The following is a 23,761-nucleotide window of genomic DNA, read 5'->3' on the forward strand; positions in this document are numbered from 1 at the left end:
TACAATGTAAATCATACACAACATATTCTTACAGCAACGGTGCTCTTTGAATACATTGTTGTTTAAATGTGGATTACAAACCTAGGAGTTTGTAATATACATGTACTACTGCTTTTAGCTTTAAAAAGTCTTATTATTCAGACTATATTGAGTGATTTGAATCCAATTCAAATATTGAAAGGTTGTTTCTTCAATTATCGTCTGTTTAATCGAAACCAGTAATATAGTTTTGTTGCCAGCTGATGGTGCTGTCGAAAAACAAAACAGAAACCACTGCATTCGACGTTGCGCAGTTTTATTTTAAAAAAAGTCTAAAAGTTAGGGTTGAACTGAACCAGGAAATAGTTAATATTGCCCCCGACTTATTTATAACATATATACTTATAATACATTTATTTACCCTTCTTCTTAAATCAGTTTGTGTTTTGTTTTTTATTCATGTACTGTGGCTATCAGGGTAAATCAGATACTTCATGCTAACCATAGAATGTAAACAACAGTGAAAACGTAAACACTGGCATATGTAAATAATTTTACAATAGAGAAGTTGACATTGTCGGCCATTGCGAGTTGGGTGTTCATTATACAAACCCGTTTCCCCGCAGCCCGAATTTTACGTTCGTAATAAACACGGCTTTAAACAGGTTTATTATTATTCTTAAGCAAACACCAACAATTTATTGTATTTCACTTATATGTTGTAAATTTTTCCATCTAATTTTTTGGTCTGACATTAGTACCTATTAACAGATATTTCATTAATCATCTGCCTGTTTAATAATGATGCAATATAAACATTTAAAAAGTTGTACCCAAGTATATTCAAATATTTTCTCAGATTATTAAAAATCATTCTGTTAATGACGTCACAACATAAATCACCTTTATAAAATGTTTCCAATGGGTGCCATCGTCTATGTGAGCAGACACTGAGTTCTAGTCTGAACAGATAATCAGTTTCATGGGCCACACGGTAAATGGTTTCAAAACTCTGGACCAAATTCTGTTGTAGATTACTGGCAAAAACCAATACTTGTACATCACTAAAATATTATTTGTTCACCTTTAAGTGGGGTTAATTAAACTCATTTTTACTGCAGGGTTTGGGTGAAATTTCCTCCAAAATCTTAAAAAAATATATATATATATATAAGAAAAAGGCACACAAACACAGTACTGGGGGGGAGGGGAAGGAATTTTAATTTTTTTTTAGACAACCAAATTAAACAATCTTTTAGTACATAACCAATTCTTACCAAAAGGGCTTTCAGCTTCCATTTCAAGTGACATTTTTAAAGTTGGGATAAATTCATAGCCAATTGTTCAGGTTAACCAAATTTAGGAAAAGGACTTTTACACATTCCATTAAATATATTTACTTTTTACTTTAAAGGGTTAAACTATAATCTGGCAGTTCTGGAGGTAAACGCAGTTTCATTGGCTTCAAACATTGGCCCACGGAGGAAAGACCAATGACTTGGGGCAAATGTAACTGCTTTATGGACTCTGGATAAAAAGGCAAAATAATGAGTTATAACAATTGCAAAAATATTAAAATAATCTTTTTTACTTGCATAGGCAACTCAAAAACCATGTATAAAAGTCCCTTTCGATTTCAAAATGTTTTTTTTTTTGCCAATTTTTTTTTGTTTACTTGCACATAAAAGTTCGTTCTGCCCCTACACGGTGCCTTATATAAAATAAAAGTATGTGCAAGATCACTGGCAACAAATCACACAGTGCAGGGGTTTTGACGCACTATAGGCAAAATTATCTTTTTTTTTAATCAAAATATTCTTCAGCAATTTAAAACAAGCCACGTCCTAAGCGTGACTTTTACATTCAGTGTTATTACTAAAAAATACTTTATCTGCAGGTTTCAAACGTTCCTGCACAAATGTACAATATGCTACAACATTTTATACATTTCATTATTTACATGGCTCTATTATACATTAAATCTCATCAGCTTTGTTTTGTCATCTTTAAGATAGCTATTAACATCACGTTCTGCAAGAGAGGTAGTTTCCACCACACTCATAACGAAGTGGGAAGGGGTGCTTCCATGACATATCCACAGTTGAAAAAGCAACATTGTCTGAAACTTTTGAACACAAATGAACAGCAGTGCAAGAATAACAAGTGAGAAAGGGCAGTGTGTGTCAGATGTAAGCCGCCTGCCTTCTTATAAAACAATGTAAACATGTCCTCACTGGACTTGCGCCCTATTTCTCAGTTCCCCTGTGCCATAATACACACATTCCATAAAACAATGCTTGCATCAAAACAATTACAGAGCAAACAAGGCTATGAGATGAGACCAGAGGAAATATCCAGCCTATGTTCTCGCATCATAACCCTCCTCCGTATGTTTGCTCTGTAATCGTTCCAAAAGTACAGCGAAGTATTTAAAAAAAAAAAAATCCAAAAGTGATTTGTCAACCAGAACCTTGATATATGCTAATGCCTTACACGATGATTTATGGCACTTGTAACCAGATCTGGTTAAGCAAAGGGGGGTTTCCAACAGAAAATTGCCGATTGCTTAGCTTTGGTAAACATTAAAAAAAAAAAAACATCTCACAGTTTTCTAAGCTATAAAATAAGGGATGCAAAAAAAAAAAAAAAAATGCTGCAATAGAGCTTCTGAACCTTGGTGAATTTCAACACCTATAGTGCAATGCGCACAGCGCCATTAAAAAAAAAAAGTACAGGTGTTGAAAGCACAAGGTCCATTGTGCCACCTCATTAGGCTTAAGGGTTCGTCAAATAACCTATGTTCACTTAAGTTTGTTCCCCTCCGTATTCTGTTTGCTTAGGTCTCCCTGCAGAACGAAGTCGTGTGGCTTTTACTTCCCAAAAAGCAAAATTAAAATAGATACCTGGAAATGCAGTATGCACTATGATGCTACAAATGCTGCTGTGCTTAGCACCAAGAGGGTTCGGACACTCCCTGCATGATTAAAACTCAAGCCGAGAGTGTGCATCAAACCTCAGCAAGCGAAAAACTATGCGAGAAATGTTCAGAAAGCAAATGGTGTGTGAATTTAGTCTACTTCTAGGCATGGTTGAGAAGAAAAAACACACGGACTGTCACAAACAGCCATCAAAAAAAGAACAAAACAAAACAAGAGCATAACAGAGCAATGAGTTATTAAGGATGACTCCAGTTCATTTGTCATGGCATGCGGCTCCGCTAAAAGATCTCAACCGCCCCATAAGGCCACAGCGACGTAATAACTGGTGGAGTGGTTTCCGTTTTAAAAAAAGTTAGGTGATGGACATCAGGAGAAACATATGCCTGCCAAATGGCCATCACCCAATTAAGATGCAAATCTAAAAATAGCTGTAAAATATATTACGCAGCTGGAGCATTCAAGAGGAGGGCGAGATGCCAAAGCAGAGCCTTCGTTCAAATATTGGCTTAAGAAAGCAGCACTGACAGACCTTCTTAGGCCTGAACCTTCAGGAGGCTCTTTAACTGAAAGGTCATCATCTCACGGTGATCGCAAGTGCCCATGGGAAGAGACACCCAGTGGCTCGGGGGCTTGGGTAGCACACTTGGGGATGGGGGCTCACTAAACTTGGCTCCAGCATAGTTCTGACCACACTGAGCTGATAAAAGTTTGCTCAGATGGGACACTGTACCCTCCCAATTCTGATCATAAGGTGTGGCAAAACGAACTGAGGCGTTCTTCATGTCTACAGCCGCGGCCTGCCACGCCTCAGGAGACCAAGAGTAGTTGGTGCCCTTCTCACCCCTGCGATGGCTATGGTGATGGGGCACCCCTAAGGCTCCTGAGGAGGCGGAATGCACCACTCCATTCTGGTCTCGACTCCTCGGCTTGCCCCTGCCAATCTGGTGGCTCTTCTTGGACGCTGTGCGATCTGGAATGTTGTATCTCTCGCCACCTCCCATACTGCTTTGATTGGATGTCACCTATGGGAAGACAAAGAACTTGTTTAATTAAAGGGCAAGACATAGATTTTGAATTAAAATGTTTAAAGAGTGCAAACTGCTTTAAAAACGGGCCTCAAATTACGACTAAACGGCCAACGTTGCAGACTGACAATAACAAAGGGCTAGAGGCAGCGCGTCGCCGCCCATCCCCCACGCGCTTCCTCCACTTACCTCACTGTTGTAGAAAAGTTGAGTGCGTGGTTGTCCTCAGTTTTTAATTTCTCTTCACCAATCGGGCTCCAGGTCCTCGAAGTAGTTGATCTACTTCTCGCTGCACATCTGTGTCCAGCAAGATCTGAAGTTTTCATGTGCCAGTGAGTGTTGTTTTGTCGTGAAACCGAGCTGAACATGAATTCACCTCGGCGCACGGTTCTTTAGAAGCCGTGGATCTAACAAAAGAAACCATGTAACGTTAAATTATATAACCTAAGTTTTTTGCTGAATGCATTCGATTTAAATATAGAGAAGTAACGTTGGGTTTCTTCACCATTATTACGTCGCTATCAAAACTAACGTTAGCTGTTTGTGTAACGTTAAACAGTGAAAATGACGAGAGTAAACAATATGTTCGAGTCCAACAATAATGCATATAATTTGTAATTTAAACAATTATATAATAAACCTACGGACAGTATAAAATCTTTTGTGTTTATAGTATTACATAAACATCTTACGTTACTATTGCTCTTTTATGCTCAATCAATGTCTTCACGGTTTTTGTCGATTTATAAATATATATATAATAATAAAAAAAATCTGTACGTTCAGAATTACAGATCATTTCTATAATGTTTTACAAAAAAAAATAGCTCCAAATGATTTTAGAAAAGGGTATTAGGTCGTGATTTCTGGCCCCGGACCAAAACAAAGACTCTCGTACTCAACATGGCGTCTATGCCGTCGACGACTCCCTATGTTTATAACTCAGTAAAAAAAAACACCTACCGACTTCCTCGGGCTTTGATGGAAAAAGCCCTTCGTCTTCCCTTGGTACAGTCTGTCAGCTGTAGCTGTTTGTGGGGAAAATGTTTCCCAATATGTGAATCTTTATTCGAATCCGAGGCTAAAGCGGATCTGTATAACTCTCCTCCAGTTTGTCTCCGTCTAACAACAAAATGGATCCTCGGCAAAGCCTAAGTAGTTCAGGCTTGTGGTGTGCTGACCAATCAGGGAGCAGAACTGCCGACGTGTGACCAATAGGAGCGATAAACACGCCTGTTGCCATCCTTCCTGCGTCACTGAGCGTTACGTGTTTATGGGGAATTTTGGTTTTCGGAGTTACTGTAATAACTCGAAGGCATAAAAATGATAATATGGTTTCTTCCGGTTGGTTTAATTTCAAAACGCAAACACTTAAGCGTTAACTTACTAAAAAATACATATGACACGTCATATACTGTATAAGTGTATATGCCTGATCAAATTCTATAAACAGTGAAGCAGTTTTTAAAGGATTAGATGTCCAATTTACGTATTCAAGAAGGGTTTATTTTTTAGAAATATTACTTTTAAGAAACACCTACAACAAGGACTCATCTGATCTAGTAAACCTTCAGACACTCCATATGTTGTGGAAAAGATTAAAGAACAGATAAGTGATCGAAGAAAAAAGACAAAAATAACAGAATTATGAGTATGTCGAGATGCTGTCAAATCCATCGTATATAACCAAATAAAATATTAGACACTTCGCAGGCAATACCATAATCACTGGAAAGCTGTGTGTGGGATGCAGGAAATAGGCCTAGTAGTCTGGTCTTGAACCAAGAAGAAACTTGGCACAATCTTTAAGAAGTATCACACGCTACCTGCTGACATATGACAACATGTGGATAAAAAACCTGTGAAGTGGTATCTACTGCCAGTGACAATGGGAGTAAAGGTGTTTGAAAAGCTACAGAAATGCTAAAGGTGTTATTTTGGGGGTGTAGTATCTTCATACATCAGAATGGCTTGGAGGAGGCATATGGGCCATTTGGTGTTCTTGAAACTAAATGGGTGCTCAGTTAGATTGTTTATGGCACTCCAACTCTGAGCTGTTAGAGACGTAAACATTATTGTCCAAATTTAAACCTTCCACCTGTTAACCTGTTTCCAGCCTCGTTTTATCTGAACAGTTCTAAAAGATTCAAACTGGAACAATCTAAGCTAGAATAATACAGTATGTAGGCCTATAGAGCTTTGTTGTTTGACAAATATATTAACAAAACATTTTTATCCATGTGACACAGAACTAGGTTTTGAAGCATGTTTGGGTGAGTTATTACATTTTGCAGATATGCATTTCGATGTCTCATTAAACCGTTGTGAAAATTGCACAGTTTAGAGAATAAAAAATTTTTACTATAGCGGTTGAGAGAAAAACATTTAGTTGGCTAGCTTTTATTGAAGTAGACTAATCTTGTTTTAAGCATTTGAAAGTTTTCAATGTTTACATTACTATTTATGCTATACAATTTATTGCTTTTTTTCATTTAAAAATCCTTCATCTGTGGATTAAATAGCCCACTTCTGCTTATTCCTTAAGCAAACCTGTTGCATAATGTTGCACTTGTTTGCCTGTTTAATGAAAATCCGTATTTGGTGACGGAAGTGCACACCCTCTGGAAGCAACCTTGGTTAAGCTTTCTGGGGGCTTGGCCTAGGTTTGTATCCTATGTTTGGAAAGTAGGTCGGGTGGGAGGCTCTTGACGGTCAAACGCAATTTGAGAAGAGGTCAAATGACCAAATTTGACAGTGTTGTGGGAGAAACATCTACATACACACATAAAGCAAATACTAAATATGATACTACTGCTACACTCGAAGGACAAATCATGAAAAGTATTTATTATGCAAATTTATGTTCTAGAGCTATATTATGGTATATATTACTCAACTTATTCAGATAGATAGATAGATAGATAGATAGATAGATAGATAGATAGATAGATAGATAGATAGATAGATAGACAGATAGATAGATAGATAGATAGATAGATAGATAGATAGATAGATAGATATATAGATAGATACAAGCTTTCGATACATTCTCATACTTGAGCCAATTTGAAGTACTTCACAAGCGCCACCTGTTGCTTAAAAATAACATTACACTCAATATAGTTAGAGAAAATTAAATTTCAAAGCCATTACAGGCATATAATCATTTTTCCGTTTCGATAGCATACTAATGACAATAAATGTTCAGTAGCTATATTGTGGGTTACACTCGCCCAAGAATAAAAAAATCAACATATTTCGTTCTTTATTCATTAATACTGTGTTACTGGGAGCTCAGAGTGTGTTTTTTTTTAAATTTACAGTTCCTCACAAAAATTGCTTAACAACCAAAGACTTTCAGAGAATAAGCAATTACTGGGATGAACATGTAATAAAAATTGTGACAGCTGCAGTGAGAAGTAACCATTATTTTCCTCCACCGTCTGCTCTCCGTGATAAAATTTGTGAAATAGGCCAGCGACAAGATGAGGAAGATGTAGTAAAGAGACTTGTTTCACAATTTTTTACACGTATGTCATCCTGTTTGTGATGTGACACTAGGGTTCCTCTTTGATTGCCAGTTTTCATCTCAGAGAAAAACAGCTTTGATAATACATTTAAGAACCTTTGAGACACACTATTGTTAAATTCTTAAAATGATTAATGACAAAGGGAAGCTGCGGTAAAAAAAAAAAATATTTCAGCATTTATTACACGTATGTCATCTTGTGACACTACGGTTCCTCTTTGGTTGTCAGTTTTTTGTACTTTCCATCTCTTTTGCTTTTCTCTCCTCAATAACGTGTTCTCATTACTTCAGTCTTTTTAATCATCTGCTTGCTCAGAAATACAGCGGAATACCAGAATACAGCACAGTGCATTCCCTAACTGCTATCTGGAAGGACGTGATATTGAAATTTTGGTTCTCTCTTTCACTTACTGGGGGTGTGGCATATGCTCTAGTGTTGAAATCAGAGGCTTGAGATTTGCGAAAGACAATATCTGCCAACAGCAGACAATTTTTACCAACAGCAAAAACCGAAGGTAAGAACCCCTTCATATGATCAATGTGTAGGCTATGCAAAAATCTGTGTGAAATTAAACAACTCTAATGTGTGCTAATGAACAGCAGTTTCTCCTTGTCTTTATTAGTAAGACATAGTGTGTTATTAAATGACAAATGTGTTTTTGTGACTGTGAAAGAGCTTTAGCCTGATTACGTTTTTGTGACAGTATGTTTTTTTCAGTGTTTAAGTTTTAATATAACAGCAGCTTCTGAAAGCAAAACGTTTTTTAAGATACACATTGTTCTAAAGCAAAGTAAAATATAAACTTAAGAAGATAGGAGAAAGTAAAATCATGGCTTTTGACCCCCAGTGAGCCACCAATGGTGAAAATGGTTAGGAAAAAAAACACTAGGAAGGAATATTGGGAGAAACGAAGGCTCTGAGGAGAAGCCCTTCTATTGGAGCTAACATGAGAAGTAGCTTTAATAGAAAAGCTATTTAATTTGTTTTAATTTAACTAAACAGATTAGTCTTTATTCTATACCTAATCAAAGAATGTGTCTACCTATAAAGGTAATTACAGAGCAAATAAATAAATAAATCTTAATCCTATTCTTAATCTTTTTTATGCTCTTTTTTTTCTCTCTAATGGAGAAATGTGGAAATACAAATGATTTGTCAAGCATTCTCTTGTGTCTTCTTTTGCCCAGCACGGGACGGTATCTAACATTCTAAACTATTTAACAGCTTTAGGTCACAGTTACCAGTAGTTTGTATTCAAAAATGTTCTGAATAGACCTGTGGGATAGACTTATTATTTTACATTAAGGATAACATCGCTTCTCTTCTGAATATAAGCCTAATACAATTTTGCTTTGAGACATGTTTGACTTTAAATTTGTTTTGTGAGTGTGGTTTATCCCTCTTAATCATGTCATATTCAGAACTTTCAGAAAATTCAAACAATACCCCCCCCCCCCCCATGTTTCTATTGGCAATAGTCACATGTGGCACGTCAATAATTGTGTCTGCTGTTACTTAATCATTTGTCATTTATTTATTTTAGTTCTGGGGAAAATGCAGACGCATTCGGAACAAAATCAAGAAGTTACCACACCGCTTTATTTAAACGGAAGTACACCAAGCAAATCAACAGGTATTATTTCTCATAAAGATTTTAGAAGGTCTATCTGTGACCATGGCATGTCTTTTCAATTTTTGTTGTGATCTTACAAAAACATAAAAAACCATACTGATTCAAAACTTCTGAATTTAGTTAAAAACTATTTTTTATTAAAATATTATATGTTAAATATTAATACAATTATTAAAAATGACATTCATTGTTCACCCTAAAAAGGGAGTAAATTGATTATTTTAAATAATTTTGATCCGTACTGTTACAGATGCAAGCTTGTGCGACAGCCTACAGTGTTACATGGTCCTGAACAGAACAGAGAAGGCAGCTATTAGCTCAATCTGCTTCATAGCCGGCCCTGTGACATTCCTGGAAAACATTTTGGTCCTTTTGGTCATTGCAAGCTCCACTACTCTGCGCAGACGGCCATCATATCTGTTCATCAGCAGCTTGGCACTGGCCGACACCTTTGCCAGCTGTTTCTTCACCTTCGCTTTTCTAGATTTCCATGTTTATAATCAGAGGGACGGCCCTAATATCTATCTGTTCAAGCTGGGTGGCGTCACAATGGCTTTCACGGGCTCTGTGGGAAGCCTGCTGCTGACAGCGCTGGACCGTTATCTCTGCATCTACAAGCCTTCCAATTACAAGGTGCTACTCACACGCACTAGAGCCAAGCTGGCTATTGTATTATTATGGTGTGTAACGATTTTAATTTCATTTCTTCCTCTGATGGGTTGGAGGTGCAAAACCAAGTTTGATCCTCCATGCTCTCGTCTCTACCCTTATGTGGATCGTCACTACATGGCCTTCTGGACGGGCTTCCAACTTGTGGTGCTATTCACTATCATAGTGGCTTATGTTCTCATCCTGTGGAAAGCAAATCGTCATGAAACCGCTATGGGTGGACCTAAGTCCGGGAGGCAGAGCGTGAAAGGACAGGCTCGAATGCGAATGGACATTCAGCTTGCACGTACCTTCAGTCTGATTCTCCTTATCCTTGCTGTTTGTTGGCTGCCGGTCCTGTGCTTTATGATGGTGGATGTCACAGTGACCCTTACAAAAAAACAACAACGAATGTTCGCTTTCTGTTGCACACTTTGCCTGGTCAACTCATGCGTAAACCCGCTTCTATACGCCCTACGCTGCAAAGAACTGAGGGCAGAACTGTTTGCATTGTTAGCATGTCGCAAGGCATGCAGGCAACCTATGTTGGGAAACACTAGTGGCCAAAGAAAGCAAAATGGTTCTGGGATTAGCAAGAAGGTTAAAGATCAGGCTGTTAGTGATAGTAATCCAGATACTATTTCTGAAAGCGTAGACAAGCAGTAAAAGATCACATAAATATGATTTAAAGTCCTTTTGTATTAATCATTTTCCAACTTTTAATACATTTGATATATTTAACAAATGTAGTACTGCAGGATTATAATTTAGGTTAGCACACATTGTATTAAATATTATAGATGTATATACTTTTTGTACATTTCAAAATTCCAGAAAACATTGTTTTGGGATATAAAAATGCAGGATATCAAATAAATAGCAGTGAAATAATCAAATGAAGAATGTTTGTATACTAACAAAGAACTTAAGAATTTTGATGTGTGTGTCAGAACTATGGACATGTCTGTGTGTGTTTGTTCCCTGTGACTATGGAACACCAAAAGGGACAAAATAAGGAGGAGGATCTTATAGACTGGCAATTGTTGACCCGCCATCACCTCTGCGTAGTCGCTCCTCCTGATCCTGCTTTAATTTTACTTTAGCAGTGGTGTATTAAGTACCCGAAAGACATACTCAAGTAAAATTACAGATATCTTACCAGAAGATGACTATTGATATTTCTTGAGTATAAATCTTAAATTATATTATATTTATTGTACTTAAGTATGAAAAGTAAATGGAAAAGGAGAAAATACATGTTCATACACAGCTTGAGCAGCAAGATTGTGTTCAGTTTTAACTCTTTCTTCCATTTTGTATTTTTGGGTAAGAATAAAAAGCACTTCATTCTGGTACTTAGTGTCTTTCATTCCAACATAAGAAAACGTTTCTGGAATCTGCATCTGAAATAGCATACGCAGTTAAATGTATCTCAGAGGGGACATGGACGCATTTAACCTCCAGTTACAGTTGCATAAGTTATGCTTTTAAACATAAAACGTTGAATACTGATATTTATGACATGAAACAAATAGTCGAAATGTTAAATTAAAACCGCCAGTAGGTGGCAGCAGGTGACTGTAAATAAGTGAGTCATTGAGATTCAACTGATTCATGCAAACGACTGATTCATTCAGGAACAAATTCAACCATTCATTCAAAAAGCTGATTCATTCACTGAGTAAACACTGTCCATTGCTCAGAAAGGCATAACAGTGTTGTGAGCTTTGTTTGGAACTATTTACATTAGCAAAGTTGAGCAAAAACAAACAATATTGTGTAGGAAATGTAAGTCATCCTATTAAATGATTATTACATTTCTTATCATGCTAATATCTGGAGGAAAAAAAGGTACTCTTTGTGTGCTATAGATTAAGTTTACTATATAAAATTCTATAAATATAAAAAGCATAGAAGCATTTTTGTACAATTTAAACAAATGGATTAATAAATCACGTGTGTGCACTCTGTGTGATGGTGATACACTCAATGTATTATTACTTTGTTACATTATGCCCACTGATATTTAGGAGAAGAATATTTTACTCTGGCTACTTCATTGTAATGCATCAGTAACATTTTCTGGATGTCAACCTTCAGTTTATTTAAACAGCATTGTTTGAGGAGCTCTGTATCGTTTTAGACACATTCATGAAGAGTGTATTAATATATATCAATTTATCTATTTATCAATAAGGCCTACATCATTATCTGCTATTTTTCATGTTTTACTTTTTATGGTACTTTCATTGGATTGGGTCAAAATTGACAAATATTGGCATGCAAAAGAGTGTGATATTCATAAGGAATCAACAGTGTGGAATGACGCCCACTTTGTGTCTCTATACATGTAGGTGGTTTAAATGTAAAGAGACAGTACGGAAATGATTCCTTGTGAGTTGAAAGACTGCTTTGAAAGCTAAAACAAACAGAAACCAACATGCAAATCCTTCAGAAAAATGGCCATTTGCCAAAAAACTATTGCACTCAATAAATGTTGATCAGAGTCATAAGACTGTAAGGCACCAATCAGGATTAGATAGTTGGAGGAGTGGGCATATGAGAACAAAGCTTCACAAATTGAAAGTTTTGTTTCTAAGAGTTAATGAAATACTGATCCACAAGGTGTTTGGGTAAATTGAAAGAGTTCAGTGTGCGTGTAAAGATGTTTTAAATGCTATAATGATTGTATATGGAACTTATTGTTAATATTATGTTAATTTATAGTAAAAGTATTATATGCAAATAACATGCACATTAAACGTCGTGCAAGAGGCCTGTTTATACAGAAGAAAATTAAACAATGGCAAGCATAAACCTGAGTAAGTATAACTATCACTTTCATTATTTGGATCAATACATCACTGGAAACTATGTTTAAAAAAGAGGGCATCCGTATGGACCTAGTATCACAGGTTGGGATGATTACTACTATAGTAGATTTACTAAAAAAGTAAACGATTTTTATATATGTTTTACATTTATGCACTATACTTTGCACTATACTATACTTTTTTGTTGCTAAGTAACAATTTAAATATGATTTAATGATACTGGGTGAAAAAGCAAACTAGTTTTTAACATAAACCCCTCTCTCTGCGAATGGTACAGTCCTCTGCTTTGTCGCTTTAGCATTTTTGCTACAAATCTGGCACTTTGTGTTTAAACTGGTGCGCGATCAGAGGGGGAGCCAGCGAGAGGCTGCGAAGCACAATAAAACCCCGAGAAAGTCGATTCTGAAAGTATTCGACGCATTTTAATATCGCAAAGGTGTTGTTTACCGTTGGTTTGGTCTATTAAATCAGCGATCATGGCTTGTGGCGCGACACTGAAGCGATCTATGGAGTTTGAGGCCCTTCTCAGCCCGCAGTCCCCCAAGCGGAGGAGGTGCAATCCTCTACCGGGGACTCCGACTGCTCCTTCCCCGCAGAGGTGCGGTCTACGCCCGTCAACAGAGAGCCCGGCACACTCGATGTCGCCCCAGTCCTTGGGTGGAGAACACCGGTTAACCCCAGGTGACAAAATACTTGATTCTCGCCATTTACCGTCGTTTCTTTTTCCTTTTTTACAAGGTGGAGGGCAATGGGGGGGTTGTTTAATCTCAGCTAACCAGCTAACGTTAGTGGGTAAGTTATTTGAATTTCGACAGTTAATTTCATTCCTCCTTAAGCTGTTGTGAGTAATGATTCGGATGTATAAGGTTGTATCTTGATGGATGTTAAAGTAGTGGGTTTGGGCTGTAGTTAATTATGCAGTTCGGATGAATAGCTGTTTTGAACTCGGCTAGCTAGGCTGAAAACGGCCTTTAATACAGACTGACTGACACAGAGCTTGATTTAACTCCAATGGCTTAACGTTAGTATAAACACATGCACACACAGTCGTCGACCATTACTACCTTAAACAAGACAGAGTCTTACTACAAACGCATAGCTCTGGCCTGGATGGTTAACGTTTATCTATGCGTTCAGCCAGTTAGTTTATCAGCAGGATTGAACCATTATGTCCAAACAAAGAGGAAAGGTGGGAACGTGCGCGAGCGTGCGATGGCATTATTTCATTTTGAATACAGCATATGACTATGACTTGTGGCGCTCATGGTCTATTTTGTTCAACGACATTGAAGAGCAGACGATACTTTCTTGTGTGTGTATATAAATAAAGTTGCACTGCTTTGTGTACCGGGGTAACCACTGTATTTCAGTTTTTCTGTAAGCCGAATAGGGGTGTGAACCTACACTGGCCTCACGGTTCGGTTCGGTTACGATTATCATATCATCGATTTGGTTAAATTCGATATCAAGATGCATCACAATTCATGGACAATGCAGTGCATCCTCAATTTATGTGAATTTTACCTCACATTTACAATTTTGTCTATAAATACAAGCAGTCAGATATATAAACTCTACCTGACCTGGTTTCTTAAAGGTTTAGTTCACCCATAAATTAAAATTATGTCATTAACTCACCCTCATGTCTTTCCAAACCCGTAAGACCTCCGTTCATCTTCAGAACACAGTTTAAGATATTTTAGATTTAGTCCGAGAGCTTCCTGTCCCTCCATTGAAACTGTGTACGGTATACTATCCATGTCCAGAAAGCTAAGAAAAACATCAAGAAAGTAGTCCATGTGACATCAGAGGATCAGTTAGAATTTGTTGAAACATCAAAAATAAATTTTGGTCCAAAAATAAAAATTACGACTTTATTCAGCATTATGGAGGACTGATTTGGAAAGACATGAGGGTGAGTCATTAGTTACACAGTTTTCATTTTGGGGTGAATTAACCCTTTAAAGGGAAGTAGGGAACTTTTGTTTTTTTTTACATATTTATTAAACCTGTCATTATGTCCTGACAGTAGAATATGAGACAGATAATCTGTGAAAAAAAATCAAGCTCCTCTGGCTCCTCCCACTGGTCCTATTGCCATTTGCAGTTACAGATGCTCTGGGTAAGAAATCAACCAATCAGAGCTGCGGTCCGTAACTTTGTGTTCAAAATGTAGAAAAATGTATATAATAAGCGAGTACACCATGAATCCATTTTCCAAACCGTGTTTTTGGCTTGTCCTGAATCACTAGGGTACACCTATAATAAGTGTTTATATATTCGTACTATTGTAGATTACTTCGGGGGTACCGCGGCGGAGTAACCCAGTACCTTTGTGATTCTTCATAGACATAAACAGAGAGAAGTAGTTCCGGCTACGATGTTCTTCCGCAAGACGCAAGCAGTTCTGTTTATTAACCGCTAGAGCATCAAAAGTTCCCTACCACAGCTTTAAGTAAGTGGTATTACCCCCTGCTAGTGATGTGACAATTGAACAGAAGCATCTCAGAGCTTGTCAGGCTTTTATTTGTGCATGTAACTTGAATCGATCTGTGGAATACGTGGTTGATCCCTCGTCCTATGGAGGGTCTTTCACAGACTTTTGGCTGCTATATTTTAGAAACCACCAGATAATGTGTGTTTTCGAGAGACACACATGATTTACACACAGCCTGTGTCTTTTCCAGGTCTTGCTCAGGTTGTTCATAAAAGGCAAAATGTGGCCAGATGTCGGCTTTTAAAGTAGTTGTAGAATTTTTAATAAAAATGTTTTGCCTTGCCTCCCTCTGGCATTAAGTGCATTCGATTTGAAGCAGCACTGTGCAGGATGAGTGTATGATATCAACTCTGTACATGAGGATCCGTCTGCGGTTCTTGATGTCATACACTGATCATTCTGCACAGCGGTGCTTCAAGCTGAATGCCCCTAATGTATGCTACCACAACAAAGAATGAATGCAACAAATGACTTCAGAAAAGCGTCAGTACGTTATAATCCGTTATGATCTATTACTAAACCGATACTGAATCGTCCTCATCTGCATCGAAGAAACAATTAATTTCGACACCCCTAAAGTAGAACCTTTTTTTTTTTTTTTTTACTTGTTGATCTGAGTAGTCAAATTGAATGTGAAAATGAGTAAAAAAAAAATTGTGCAGAATGGTGATATAAACAGCCTTAATTCATTCATTCAGAAGTGTTCATGGCTTTTTTTCCCCCCCTTGTACAACAAGAAGCAGCCTTTTATAATGCCTGAGATCTTTTATTTTATTTTTTATTCACAAAATGGTGTTATAGTATTAGTAACCTGTGTGAATACATTAAGCAGGCTAATGGGGTGTTAGTATGTGAAGTTTGCTGGTGAATCTGTTATTGTTATTCTGAGATGTTAAAATAATTGGTTAGCAATATAAATAATAATTTACATCTGGTGCTAAACTCAATTCCTGGAGGGCCAGAGCCCTGCATAGTTTAGATTCTACCCTAATTAAGTACACCTGATCCAAATAATCAAGTCTTTCAGGCTTATTTGCAAGCTACAAAGTATGTTGTTGAAGCAGGGTTGGACAAAACTCTGAAGGGCTCTGGCCCTCTAGGAATTGAGTTTGACACCCCTGGATTAGATGCAACCCTAATTAAACACACCTGATTCAACTAATCCAGTCCTTCAGGCTTATTTGAAAGCTACATAGTATGTGTGTTGAAGCAGGGTTGGAACTAAACTCTGCAGGGCTCTTGCCCTCCAGGAATTGAGTTCGACACCCCTGATTTACAAGTTAATTCAGTTTTATTTTCATAATGTGATTTATGACAAATAATTGTTAAAAATCAGTAACCTCTGTCTTTATTTCATGCCATGTTTGAGGTTGCTACATCCAGTTTGTTGTTCTAAGAGTAACATTCAAACACAAATGCCATTTGCTTCATACTAATTAACATGATCATCTACAACACACCGAATCTCAAACAAAGTGAATCATGCTCCCTGCAGGAAACCCCATGGGCATGAGTCCCTAAGCTTGAGGGCACTTCCTGCCATTTTGGGGTTTTTAAATTCCCTCCTCAAAGCCTCAGCAGTGTAATGAATAAGATGCCTCAACTTAGGTCTGCAGGATAAGTCGAAATGAAATCATAATCGTGATTAGGCCAAAACTGAGATTGTCAAGCGTATCTTTAAGGCTGCATTTACACTGCAGGTCTTGATGCCCAAATCCGAATTTCTGACTATATCTGATTTTTTTTTTGACGACCCGCTGGTAGACATCCTGACCTGGAAAAGGAAGTAAACGGCACGAAATACAATGGATGCATATGCAAATAAAATTATTTATATAGTGTTTTGCTTTCTACGATATTTGAAAAATTAAACAAACAAAAAAAATCAGTAAAACATTGGTCTCATATGGTGGTGAAAAAAAGAGGAGAGCCCTTTATTTCTGTAACAGCCCTGCATTTTTGCATGCACTGTCTGTTCGCCCCAAAGACTTAAAAGACATGAAACCTCCGCATTGCTCAACTGTGTGTATCCTTCGGCCTCCATCACGCTTATAATGCGTCATGTGATCTCAGTTTGTGGTGTCCACCTGAGTTGACGTCACTTTTTTTTAATGATGTACGACTCTCATATAGTGGGGAATATCCGATTTGTCTGCTTACATGGCACACGCAAATGCACGTATCCGATTCATATCCGATTTATTGCCACATATGAATGAAGCCTGAATCCGATCTGAGAAAATCTGAATCCATGCGGTTTTTTCCTGCTTACACATTCAGCGGTCATATCCGATCTGTGCCACATGAGAGGAAAAAATCGGAATTGGGTCACTTGAACCATGAAGTGTAAATGGGGCCTAAGTGAAGCATGGTTCTGTGATCAGCAGTAAATCTCCATCCAAAGGCCAGAGGTCGCTGCAGCTGAATAAACAGATTTTTCTGCTTTTATTGATTCAACGTGACTAAAAACACACAACTATCACACTATTTGGTTTATCTGAGTTTGTCTTACAATTTTCATTATAATACAGTATATAATAATGCAGTGCTAATCGACAAAGACTTTATTTATCACTGCTTCGGATACGATAAAATATTTATTGCATGCCTTATTCTGTGTAAGAAGCCATAATCTCACAGAAGGATTTATTTCAAACACTCTGACATTAAAGTCAGTTTGGAGTAAAAACATATTAAATGTGGTATTTTCACATGCTTACAGATGAAGCAGAAATTACTATACAGAGCTGTAGTTCATTGAGAAGCTACGCAAACTTTGTATGATTATATCATCCGCAATTATTATTATTTTTTTTAATATATACTTTTTTTGAGTAAGTTGACCTTGAACTATGGCTCTGTGTAGTATATGCTGCTCCATCTGAAAGCAGGTGATGGAGATTTACTACTGATTATAAAACTGGCATTACTGACAAGATACACATGATAATAGCATTCCATTAAAGGTGCAGCTCTAAATCAAATCTGCACCCACTTATGCATACCCCCCCACCCCCCAACAGTCCAGTTCATCCCACACCTACATTGTGGAGGTATTATCCCTGTTCTGTGCTTTTGGGCCTTGAATCACTCCCCATCCTCTTAGGAAGCCACTGTTATTGATTGCTTGGTCTGACCATGTAAGATTACAGTTGCTAAGTAACCTGTTCGACCTAGTCTCAGCATCTGATGTAGGCGAAGGGGCTCAACTGTCATTCAAGGGGGCTGGTGTAGCCCAGTAACTGTCACTGAAAATTTCTTGCACATTTCTGTAGCTGTAGTATCTCAAATTTATTTTTGCATAATCTGAAAAATTATTTTACACTAAAGTGAAATTGATCTCTTTCTCATTATCATGGAATCCAAAACCTGTTAGAATTCTTTGGACTGCAGTAGGGTTTCAACGAAGGATGTTTTGATAATTGATTAATCTGTTGAATTATTTCTTTAAAATAAGTTGTTTGTTTCAACCCCTCCAAAAAATAATAGTAATAATAATACATTAATTACAAGTTATTTTAGAAAAATTTATATTTGAGTTAGAATTAATACGCACTTAATATTGCGTTGTCTGTTTGATGTACATGCCTGGCACATATTTACTAAAGTGTGGGGTGTAACAGATTTAAGTGACTTACTGATATTTACAGATAAGGATACAGTCATAAGTTTTTGTGAAAACTCTTTGCGCGCTGAGGAAGAAAGATCTTGAGTGAGAGGGCAATCGGGTTAAACTACATGCTTTGTTTGAAGCACTTATATTTAAGTCAACTTGGGTTGTGGCTTTTCTCGCAACAGATTATTTATTTATTTTTTATATAAAATCTTGTTCCACAGAAGGGAGTCATACAGTTTTAGAAGGACAAGAAGACGAGTACCTGCTGAAAGAATAAAACATTTAGGGTGTCCTATTTAATCGGTCTTATTTTTGTCTGTTTTGGACCAAAACCATACAATGTTCATTAACAGCGCTGTTTTCAACACATCCATCTATTGTGAGGAAGAACCCTCATTACAAGATTGTCTACACTTCATTAGTGAGTCCTTTGCTTCTATTATACTCCTTTCTATAGATAACGCTGGTGGAAAGTTGTGCTTGAGCCCTCATAACACCTCTTTATTGGGAACGCTAAGCCTTCCTGTGTTTAAGCAAATAAAAAGCAGATCAGATGAGAGCTATGCTGTAAACACAGGAAGTCCCTTCTGCAGTGGTTTTATGTTGTATCCACACTGCCTGCTTTGTTGGAATGAATTGATATCAAGACAGAGAAGCTGTCTTGATGAATGTTTGAAGTAATGCAAGTGATTTACTGGTGTCCTCAACTACTTTGTTTTTAAAGATGATTGAACACAAGGAAGTTTATTCCTTGGGATTGATGGTATTCCAGAAATACTTTTGGGGGGGGGGGTGACTTTTTTTCTCTCTTTAATTTAAGCTCCGTTATCATTGTTATTAACTCTTGATTGTGTTTATTTGACCCCCCACAGAGCAGATCTTCCAGAACATTCGTCAGGAGTACAGTCGTTATCAGAGGCGACGGCAGTTGGAAGGGGCCTTCAACCAGACTGAGCCCTGCAGCTCCACTGATATCCAGAGCTCCAGTCCTGCCCTCACCTCCCCCAGCTCTCCAACAGGTCAGCCCACTCAAAACATATGGCACTTTTACACCGCATGGTATGGCTCGGTAAGGTTCACTTTTGGGAGGGGGTTTCCACTAGGTACAGTACCTGGTATCTGGTACTTTTTTTAGTTCCAAGTGAACCGTAAAACCTTTAAAAAAAAGTGACGTGACATTCAGCCAAGTATGGTGACCCATACTCCGAATTTGTGCTCTGCATTTAACCCATCCAAAGTGCGCACAGACACACTGTGAACACACACCCGGAGCAGTGGGCAGCCATTTTATTCTGCGGCGCCCGGGGAGCAGTTGGGGGTTCAGTGCCTTGCTCAAGGGCACCTAAGTCATGGTATTGAAGGTGGAGAGAGAACTGTACATGCACTCCCCCCACCCACAATACCTGCCGGGCCGGGACTCGAACTCACAACCTTTCGATTGGGAGTCCGACTCTCTAACCATTAGGCCACGACTTCCCAAAACATGATGTGCAAACTGCTGATCACGGATTGGTTTGAGAGAATTGTCACTACCTGTCTCACTGAACTTGTGACACAAAAGACACCTAGATTTAAATCAGCAAAGGATCGAACGCAACTGCTTTGAATGAGTGCACCTTTTTTTTTTTCATGAATTGGACAGGAGATATTCACAATAAGTGTTGGCCTTGTGTGTGGTGTGTGAGGCAGGATTCAGTTGTGAGGAAAAACTGGATCAGTCCTCTACTATGTGTGTATGCAAGATTCATTCTAAGCAATGTATAATTTTAAGGAAAAGTTGGGACAAGGCCATGTTTACCACTGTGTGTTAGCCCCTCTTCTTTTTATAACAGTCTGCAAACGTCTGGGGACTGAGGAGATAAATTGCTCAAGTTTAGCAATAGGAATGTTGTCCCATTCTTGTCCCATACAGGCTTCTAGTTGCTCAACTGTCTTAGGTCTTTGTTGCCTCTTCCTCTATATGATGTGCCAAATGTTTTCTCTGGGTGAAAGATCTGGACTGCAGGCTGTCCATTTCAGTACCCCGATCCTTCTTCTATGCAGCCATGATGTTGTAATTGATGCAGTATGTGGTCTGGCATTGTCATGTTGGAAAATGGCATGACATTTCAAAATGTCTCTTTCAACATTTGATACGTTATCTGTTTTATTATTATTTTTAAGTTTATAAGATTTGTAAATTATTCCATTCCCTTTTTTTACTCACAATTTGTACAGTGTCCCAACTTTTTTGGGATCAGGTTTGTAAAACACTGTTCCCCTATATATGTCAGGATTTCTTCAAAATCTCTTCTCGTCTCTTGAACCCAGTCTTGGGTCTCGTCACACCCCTAGGAGATGCGGAATGAAAAAGTTTTTCTTTTCTTATTTAAATTATACATCCAAAGATGTTGAAAGTAAAGTGACATGGTCAAGGATGGATATTCAGATTCATGTATGTTTTTAGGTGCCTCATCATTGAAGAAGGATCAGCCACTGTTCACGCTGAGGCAGGTTGGCTATTTGTGCGAGCGCCTTATTAAAGATCACGAAGAGAAGATGCGTGAAGAGTATGAACAGATACTGAACACAAAGCTTGCAGGTTCAACACATTGTGATTCCTTACAGTAATGTATTAGCTGAACTGACTGAATTATGTTCTTAATGTACTGTTTTTCTTTCTTTCTACTTCAAGAACAATACGAGTCCTTTGTGAAATTCACACAGGATCAGATTATGCGAAGATATGGCGCCAGGCCTGCAAGCTGTAAGTATATTAAATTCTTCTATTTTGTTTAGTATAAAATGTTTTACTGATTTCAGTTGTAATGCGTTTGTCCAAATTCTGATTATTGTCTCTTTATTTTCAGATGTGTCTTGAAGAACGTTATAGATGGTACTACCCACCCCTCAGCAGCTGGTTGCTGTAGAACCAGCTCCCTTCACTTGAAATTTCCTCCTTTTGATTCTCTTTTTTTCCCTTTAAAAATGCTTGGGTGCCATGGTCTATCCACATTTAACTCATTTTTTTGCTTAACTGTTACTGATGGCCCAACACCAAACATGCAACTATAGATGCATTCTAAGGAAGTTTAATCTCTAAAAATTTGTGGGAAAAGATGTCAAACTACCGCTGTAAAAAGCTTGGCTGATGCGATCATCTCTGTATAATGTAATGTGACTGACCTGCAGCAGATATACCGGACTCTTCCTCTATCCTTCAGTCTGTTTTTTTTTAACTCTCCAACTTTTTTCTTCTTTTTTTGACAAATAAAAGATCTGTGATAAGTCCGCATGTGTATTGAGTTCAGTTTCTTGGAGATATTTTGTAATTCTGTAGGTTTGTTTGAATGTCAACTTGAATTAGTTCACTCAAAAATGAATATTCTGTCATTTACTCACCTTCATGACGTTCCAAACATCTGACGTTTCCTCTGTGGAACACAAAAAGGAAATTTCAAAGAAAATCCTGATTGGCATCTGCTGTAGATTTAATAATAATGGGGCAATGAAGTTGTTAAAACTCCAAAATAAAAGTGGCTCAGTTGTTATTTTTAACTTTTTAACTGAATGCTCTTATTAATGAGAATTAGTGAAAGTTTGCTAATAGACGAAGATTATTAGTAAATTAAAATTGTCTAAAATAAATGTATACAGGTTTGCTCACAAGTAAGCAAAAATAAAAAAGTGGTAACTGCTGGCTGAATGGGACAGGAGATATTCACAATAAGTGTTGGCCTCCTGTGTGGCGTGTGAGGCAGTATTCAGTTGTGAGGAAAAAACTGCATCAGTCCTCTACTAAGTGTGTATGCAAGATTTATTCTCCGCATGTGACAGCTGAAATGGATCTTGCAAAAATGTGCTATGACATCACCGATCACTCTTAAGAAACTTAAAGATGAAATGGGCTACCGAAGGACAAATATCAAAAATATTCAGACTACTGTAGCTTGCAAATACTGTTACTACAACCCCCCCCCCCCCCCCCCCCCAACACTGTTTCGGCTATAAAAGTGGATCGGTTTTGTTTGTAATGGAAAAGTTATTTCATTTAGTTTTTGTTTTTAAAGTAACCACCAAGGGTCCAGCAGTAGATGGTGAGCCTGTGTTTAATCAATTAGCCTTATCAAGTCATCTTGACTTGCCTGAAATAAAATCTATAGATCTAAAACAGTTCAAGCACATAATGTTTAAACGTTAAATATATATAGATGTGCATATCCAATATTTTCCAGAGAGTGGAAGATGAAGCGCAATTTGTAGGACGTGGAGGCACCAGTACATTTTTTCAGTGGATAAGCATCATTTTTTTCTCATAAGGTAAGAGTAATACATCATTTGTAACTGTAAAAGTTCTACTGTTATTTGTGTGCACTCACAATTTTAACAAAGCGTTGTGCTTTTATAAAACAAAAAACAAACATGATATGCTTTCTGCCGTCTAGTCTTGAACTGGAGCGCTTTGCAAAAATTAACCGAAACTCAGCGAACATGCTTCACAGACATGATAAATATATATCTATAGGAAGGGTAACGAAATAAAACAAAAAATATTTCATTTATAATCATAATTCGTAAAGATCCACTTCTCTTTAAAGGCCCATAATGAGGAGATGCTGAGTGAGGATCGGCAACTTCATCCTTGCCAGCTGCGACATTGACTGACTCAGAAAACACTATTTACTAGTAAATAATTAAAACATTTCCACACCCCAAAACTTGACTCTGAACAAAACGAACAGTGATTGGTTGTTTGACATGTCAGTCAAACGGCCTCATAGGCGGGCCTTGGCCAATATTCAGCCGTCAGTCCGAATGTCTGGCTCTGCAAGACTAGGCTACTTCAGAAATAAGTTTCTCAGTTATGAAGAAATAAGGAACTGGCTCTGATCTAGCACACTTAGAATGATCTGACTGAAATATTCCCAGAAAAGATGAAAGATAGTGGTCGCCTATTCTGTTCGGAAAAAGAGGCGGCTTTTCTGCATTGTTTTTAACTCTTTGTACAACAGTTATTGTTCATTCTAAATCTATTTTTAATATAGAATATGTGTTACATAAATACATGAAATGTAGAATAT

General features: G+C 37.6%; 3 protein-coding genes across 4 annotated transcripts; 2 read left to right on the plus strand and 1 right to left on the minus strand.

Moving 5' to 3' along the window:
• Positions 1-1,177: 1,177 nt before the first annotated feature.
• LOC113059781 (proline-rich nuclear receptor coactivator 2-like) lies at positions 1,178-5,081 on the minus strand. The gene is made up of 3 exons (XM_026228371.1): positions 4,907-5,081; positions 4,133-4,350; positions 1,178-3,940 (listed from the first exon to the last, which is right to left on the minus strand). The coding sequence occupies exon 3, from the start codon at positions 3,917-3,919 to the stop codon at positions 3,452-3,454; it is 468 nt and encodes a 155-aa protein (XP_026084156.1). The 5' UTR covers positions 3,920-3,940; positions 4,133-4,350; positions 4,907-5,081; the 3' UTR covers positions 1,178-3,451.
• Positions 5,082-7,732: 2,651 nt separating this feature from the next.
• On the plus strand, positions 7,733-11,102 carry LOC113059782 (cannabinoid receptor 1-like). 2 transcript variants are annotated; one of them, XM_026228374.1, is made up of 4 exons: positions 7,733-7,987; positions 9,017-9,106; positions 9,357-9,739; positions 9,832-9,930. In XM_026228374.1, the coding sequence occupies exons 2-4, from the start codon at positions 9,028-9,030 to the stop codon at positions 9,847-9,849; spliced, it is 480 nt and encodes a 159-aa protein (XP_026084159.1). In that variant the 5' UTR covers positions 7,733-7,987; positions 9,017-9,027; the 3' UTR covers positions 9,850-9,930. The 2 variants fall into 2 exon arrangements, with proteins under 2 accessions (XP_026084159.1, XP_026084157.1); XM_026228372.1 differs by having other exon boundaries at positions 9,357-11,102.
• A 1,788-nt stretch (positions 11,103-12,890) lies between these two features.
• On the plus strand, positions 12,891-21,971 carry LOC113059783 (akirin-1). The gene is made up of 5 exons (XM_026228375.1): positions 12,891-13,269; positions 19,574-19,720; positions 21,148-21,282; positions 21,376-21,447; positions 21,551-21,971. Exons 1-5 carry the CDS (start codon positions 13,065-13,067, stop codon positions 21,559-21,561), a joined length of 570 nt encoding a protein of 189 aa, XP_026084160.1. The 5' UTR covers positions 12,891-13,064; the 3' UTR covers positions 21,562-21,971.
• The last annotated feature ends 1,790 nt before the right edge of the window (positions 21,972-23,761 follow it).

Source organism: Carassius auratus, chromosome 41 (assembly GCF_003368295.1).
Source record: "Carassius auratus strain Wakin chromosome 41, ASM336829v1, whole genome shotgun sequence".
Taxonomy (NCBI): domain Eukaryota; kingdom Metazoa; phylum Chordata; class Actinopteri; order Cypriniformes; family Cyprinidae; genus Carassius; species Carassius auratus.

Bases quoted from the DNA above. Each gene is read 5' to 3' on its own strand.
- LOC113059781 (XM_026228371.1), bottom strand. From the start codon at position 3,919: ATGGGAGGTGGCGAGAGATACAACATTCCAGATCGCACAGCGTCCAAG.
- LOC113059782 (XM_026228372.1), top strand. From the start codon at position 9,028: ATGCAGACGCATTCGGAACAAAATCAAGAAGTTACCACACCGCTTTAT. The intron at 9,107-9,356 runs GTATTATTTCTC...GTACTGTTACAG, and splicing joins TACACCAAGCAAATCAACAG to ATGCAAGCTTGTGCGACAGC.
- LOC113059783 (XM_026228375.1), top strand. From the start codon at position 13,065: ATGGCTTGTGGCGCGACACTGAAGCGATCTATGGAGTTTGAGGCCCTT. The intron at 19,721-21,147 runs GTCAGCCCACTC...GTATGTTTTTAG, and splicing joins CTCCCCCAGCTCTCCAACAG to GTGCCTCATCATTGAAGAAG. The intron at 21,283-21,375 runs GTTCAACACATT...TTCTACTTCAAG, and splicing joins ACTGAACACAAAGCTTGCAG to AACAATACGAGTCCTTTGTG.